We start from the raw sequence: 6,000 nt of genomic DNA, 5'->3' as shown, positions 1-6,000 counted from the left end.
ACACACATATATATATATATATACACACACACATATATATATATATATATATATATATATATACACACACATACATACACACACATATGAAAGAAAAAAAATTAAGACTTTTAGGCGCATAAAGCAGTATTCCACTCATACAAAGCACCTATAAGTTATAAAAAAAAAAGAAAATCCTTATAGTGAATCCTTATGAAAGCAAATGGTTGAACTTGGGAGAACATCATGAATTTCTGTACAACTCAAACGGATAAGCGATCATCCACAGCTAAACACAGAGTGCCAAAACGGACCAGAATGGAAGTCCAATGCCTCACACTGAAAAATTACAACGTTTCTTAAAATAAATATCTCACATCTGCTAAAAATAAATAATGATCTTAACACTTCACTATGGCAAATGCAAAATGAAAAATAGAAATCGCTGTGCACTACATCGTTGAACGGGCAAGTGTTTCTTTAAAGCACTACAGTTGGGAGACAGAACCTTCTGCTGTTACCTTGAGGTAGATAACGCCTTTACGAACCTACAGTTAACGCATCGCAAACCAACAGTTAATGCTTGCTGGGCTGGCATCACGTTTGAGGAAGTTTACAGTATGAACAAAATGACAAAAGGCTTCGCTTTTAAATGGAAATGAGGTGAAAAAAGTCAAATAAATACATTAGCCTTAATTAAAACAACAGTTAGAGAAAGGCCAAGACGCACTGCTTGTGTCAGTCCTATTGGCTGTCAGTCAGAAGGTCACATTATGATGTCAATGGCGGCGTCTCCCACACGGATAATGCATTATTCCGCCCTCTTTATCTCTACTCCTTTGCTTACAAATGAATAAACCATCTATTTCGCTACTAAACAGTCGTTCCTCTGTCTTTCCCTAATATGTTTCTGAATCTACAGTACACTCTGTGCAAATGTCATGGTGTTAGTTTTTTTTTTTATATATATATATACACAAGATCAGAGTTGAAAAGGGCAAAAACATATTTCATGTGTAGGAACACAGTCCAGCACTTTGGATGAATTTACGAAATGAATTAATTTACATTTAATCCACAGATAAAAAAAAAAATGAAATGAGTTTCCTTAAAAGTAACCATATGTAAAAAGAAAAAAGATTCAAGTACAGAAATACATAACTCTATAAAAAAATAAGCTGGACTCTGCTTGAACAGGGTGGATTTTTTAATTTAAATGCTTAAAAATGCTGCTGTATGTTTTATGGGCGATTTGTGGGGAGAGTTTAACAGCAGAGGGCGTTAACGTGGCCTGGATGGACTTCAGAGGAATGTCACCTGCTCCCTCGAACCCCGGAATGGCCAGAGACTCCAGCTGCATGTTAATGACAATCTCACCACCGCAGGATAAGAAGTCATCCTCCGGTGTGGACTCCTCGACAGGTTCGGGGATCTCAGACTCTACCTCCTCACGCATGTTGAAGAGGCGGTCTAAGTAACTGCTCTGGCAGCTGTTGTTCTCCTTCTGGAGCTGCTCGTCTTTGCGGACGTCCCAGCAAGCCTCATCGATTAGGCTGCTCTCGGTAACGTCGCTGTCCGTGAAACTCTCCCAAGGACAGGGTGCTCGGACACCGAGCTGCGCCAGGTTCACTAGACACTTCTCTTCTTTTTCCTGACTGATGGACTTGGACATGGAGCCGCAAGGAGTATGGGTGTCCAGCTGGGAAACGGAGGTGTTCAACTCATTCAGGAGGTCAACTTCGCCGGATTCTGGCTGAAGGCTCATTTTGATAGTGCTGGCGATAAACGAGTCAAAGTCGAAGCCCTGGCTGTGGTTCTGGTGTTTTTCCTGTTCGCGATCCTTCTCGGCCACGCAGTGGTTCTGCAGGGCGATCTGGGCCTTGACCAGTCCATTCTTCTCACACTTGGTCTTGCTTTTTTTGTCGTTCTTCTCTTTGTTTTGCTGCTCTTTCCAGTTGGAGAGGTCAATGATGAGTTTGGGCTCATAGTAGTGGTTCACCTCACTGTCCCTCCAGATCAGATTGTCCAGGTAGGATGGGGACACAGCTTTGTAGTTGCAAGTGTAGCTGCACTCCTGGTCGCAGTATTTGTTCTCATGGTGATCTTCCTGTTGCCACGAGTGCTCTAGGGGGAGGTCGAACGATGGATCTTCTAGGAACTTCTCACACTCCCCATCCATGTATTTCCGTGGATCGATCTGGACCTCCTCCTCGTCCGTGACATCTGACATAGCTCGAGGATCACGCTGCACATCTTCCAGTTCATGGGTGCTGTGCAGGTGCCAGTCTTGATCAGAGAACTGACTTTCATGGTACCTACAGTGTGAAGGAAAAAAAAATATATTATACCATCGGCAAGATGGCAGCCAGGAGAACTTACTTTCCTTACACCCTCTATGCTCTAAGACTCATGACCTCAAAGAATGATGAGCCAAATACTGGTATTTTTCCATTGGGTGAAGCTCACCTGTCCCAGTTGTAGATGTGACTGTGACTCTCATCCATGAGCAAGATGTCATCCACCTCATCCTCGATGTGGAAGGGGTGCAAGGACACTGGTTCATCCAGAGGGAAGGAGTAATCGCTCATGTATGGGTGTGCAAGAGCCTCTTCCGCAGTGAGCCGGTCCATGGGGTTAAATGTCAAGATCTTCTCCAGGAAATCCAAGGCTACAGTGAACAAATGACCAATAATACATGAGATTTAGACTGCCATTCGTGTTTCCTTTACCAACTTTGGTTTAGTACAAAAAGTAGCAAAATTGAGATAATTTTCTAAAATCCTATGAATTGCTGCTGAGTAAAGGGAAGGGAGTGAGCGAGCAAGAGAGAATGGTATGCAAATTTCAAATGAATTTAAGCATCTATGAAATTAAGTTTCTATGAATTGCATGCATTCTGCAAAAATGCTTGTGTAACTAACCCTCAGGGCTGACACCAGGCAGTAACTTGGCGAGTGGCGAGTGTGGTTCTGACATGTCGTTCTTGATAAAGACAGGAATTACACTTTGGAGCTCCAGTCTGTCTTCCTCATGGACTACCGGAATGGATTCCAGAATCAGCTGCATCTGTTCCAGCTCATGAGCTCCTGTGCACACATACAAATGTTTGATTCAGAAAAACTGTGTCAAGGCAACTCCAGTCAATATTTGGCACAAGAGACATTTGCATACTTAAAGAAACCGGTCTAGTTAGTGTGCATGTTTGAGTTTGGCAAGACCATTGGTTAATATTAGTCTCAGGGTCCCAACACCAATTTGAATAATGAATTTCCATGACTCTCCCATTTGTCTAGGATTACAGGATATGCACTTGTAAAAATAAAATTTACAGAGACTGAACTCACAATTAAAATTCAGATATTTCCATGGCAGTGGCAACCCTGTAAACCACCTGTGCCAAAACTTGCATCCACTAAAACACATGAAAATCAACAGTTCTGCCCTAGTTTCCGAAGTTTTGAGTTCACAGAAAGAGCTTCTCTCTTTAACTACTACAAAAGGGAAGAAAAAAAACACCTCGTCCTACTTTATTATAATACACCAAGAACACAGGAAATGACCCTCAACTACCTGATCATTGTGTGTGCAAGATAAGATAGCGTCACAAAGAAATGAACTACAATTTCAGAATAAAAGTAGACAAACTGATATAATACAAGATCATAGGATTTATTTAGACAGACACACACACATTTTAGAGGTACCTGCAAAGAGTGTTTTTCCAGTCAGCATTTCAGCAAAGATGCACCCAGCAGCCCACATGTCAATGGCTTTGGTGTAGTTATTTGGGGAAAGGAGCAGACGAGGAGAACGATACCATTTAGTGACCAGTCCCTCAGACAGATGCCCCTATGGGAGAGAGAGAACATTTATTACGACCAATGTCACAGTGTCAGACAAGGATCCTTGGAAATAACACTGCAGTTACAAACCATCCTTCAAAGGCTTGCAGAAACACATATTTATGGCATAACACCCACTACATCTTGAGCAGTTAATAATTCACGTTGTTCATCTAATTTCATTCATTGACAAGGTAATGCGCCACATGGCATATATAAAACACTCAGGACAGCTGTACCAGACATTTCCAGGCTAAAAGCAGGGCTACCAGCTCCAACACATGGCCCAGTTTAGCCTTAAGTTGAAAAGACAACATTTAATACTCAGTCTACAGCTGTGCCCCAAGATACAAAACCTGTTCCAAGAAAGATCTAAAGGACAAACAGAGAGACAATGACTGAAGGATGACACAAATGGACAGACAGACAGATCGAGACAGATAAGCAGTGCCTCTGGACAAAGAAGGATAATCTGTCTCGTGCCTGACACAATGGCAGACAGACAAGTCAGTAGCCACTGTCGGGCCAGTGTGAGCCAGGGATACCAATGAGTCAGGCGGGTCCAATAGCCCCGGACCTCAAGCCGCGAAGCCAAAATCAAGCTGCGTTTCCACTGTCTTCCACCAGGGCTACTCTTAAAACTAGGGATGCACCACTGTATCGGACGATTTTCTCAATTTACAACCATCGGCATATCGGCTATATAAGGAAAAAGGCAGATATAACCAATTTAATTTATACAGTGAAGTGTTATTTTACATTTGTTTACTTTATTTCTGTACCTGAAAACTGTTAAACCTACCTAAAAAGCACTGTTTATTTAATTTGTATTTATGTAGGCCTGCTGAATGTTAAATGGATCCAATCCATGTTCATTAGAAATTATTTGATGATGCAGCAATAAAACTGCTAGTATAATTTAATCCAGGTGTTTTTGAACTTTGCTGATTTAAAACATTTGAAATTTTGGCTTCAAAATAGTATTTTGATCATAAGAGAAGAAGTGACCAATATCGGTATAGGAATCGGCCAATAAGTGATTGTTAAAATCGGTATCGGCCCCAAAAAATCCTATTGGTGCATTCCTACTTAAAACCCGCCTTTACCATGCCTCTGTGAAGCAAACGTCACACAAACCCACAACTTCACCAGCGAGGGCAAAGTGAAAGAAAACTATAAATCACAAAATGAACTTGACAGAAGCTGACGTTTGATCCTTACATGAAGACTTAAAGCCTTCAGCATCTACCGTATTGGCCCGAATATAAGACGACCCCCCTTTTTCTAGATGTACCTTTTGGAAAAAGGCTTTTTAAAAAACAAATCTTGTTTTTTCTCAGTAAAACACATTTTGTCTTCAATTATTTTCATATTGCATATTTTTCCTATTTTCATTTTTGTTTTGAAAGTATGGTAAAAACTGGTCAAATATACCAACAATCACATTTAAAAAATATACACTTTTTGAAATACCATAAATAAAAAAAACAGGTAGCCCACCTGAATTAGAACATTTAGGCTATCCATCGGATAGTAGCCCACCAATATCTTATTAACAGTAGAAGTTAAATCTTACTGTAGGCTAGTCTTCAAATCTGGGTACTGTCTTATGTTTTAAAATCATGGGAGTTTAGTCCCATCAGGCTAACGTCACAGTCACAACTCATGCAGCTGTAAGGTTTTCTTTCTTTTGTTTTTACTCGCTATCTTTACAACACGCATTACATTACGTATTTCATGGCACACTCGTTTTAATGCGTATTTAGCGCCACCTATTGTTGTGGGTGTATTATTGACATGTCAAAGTCTAGACCCTGAATATAAGACGACCACGTTTTTTCAGTTGTATTTCCAAGAAAAAAACATCATCTTATATTCGGGTCAATACGGTATTTTTATATGCTAATGATTTACGATAAAAAAGTCATTTATTAATTTGTCAGCATGCTAAATCAAACTGATTTCACATAAAAAGAGAACACATACTTGTTCAGTCACAGCTGCTCCGTTTATTTGTGATGACAGGAATGCACAAAACAAAAGCCCTAATGTCGTTAAGTCCAAATGCGTACACAACACAATAGAAAAATACTGATAAACCCTCAAGTTTACTTCAACTCTCTTTAGAAAGAATGAGCATTTGGATTTATTTTCCACGATGCATGCGATCTGAAGAGGT

The 6,000-nt window shown here is 40.3% G+C and overlaps 1 protein-coding gene across 2 annotated transcripts in view; it reads right to left on the bottom strand.

The window, feature by feature from the left end:
• Positions 1-106: 106 nt before the first annotated feature.
• Positions 107-6,000, bottom strand: part of LOC107550634 (mitogen-activated protein kinase 6-like) — a 32,411-nt gene continuing 26,517 nt past the window's right edge. For both annotated transcript variants that reach the window (XM_016231964.1, XM_016231963.1), the window contains exons 3-6: positions 3,684-3,828; positions 2,901-3,065; positions 2,446-2,647; positions 107-2,294 (exon numbers count right to left, since the gene is read on the bottom strand). In XM_016231964.1, the coding sequence (XP_016087450.1) occupies positions 1,187-2,294; positions 2,446-2,647; positions 2,901-3,065; positions 3,684-3,828 (1,620 nt within the window). In that variant the 3' untranslated portion in view covers positions 107-1,186. The remainder of the gene's footprint in view (positions 2,295-2,445; positions 2,648-2,900; positions 3,066-3,683; positions 3,829-6,000) is intronic.

This window comes from Sinocyclocheilus grahami, unplaced genomic scaffold, assembly GCF_001515645.1.
Source record: "Sinocyclocheilus grahami isolate Dianchi unplaced genomic scaffold, SAMN03320097.WGS_v1.1 scaffold403.1, whole genome shotgun sequence".
Taxonomy (NCBI): Eukaryota; Metazoa; Chordata; class Actinopteri; order Cypriniformes; family Cyprinidae; genus Sinocyclocheilus; species Sinocyclocheilus grahami.
The sequence above is the reverse complement of the archived record's forward strand: the minus strand, read 5'-3'. Positions and strand labels throughout refer to the sequence as shown.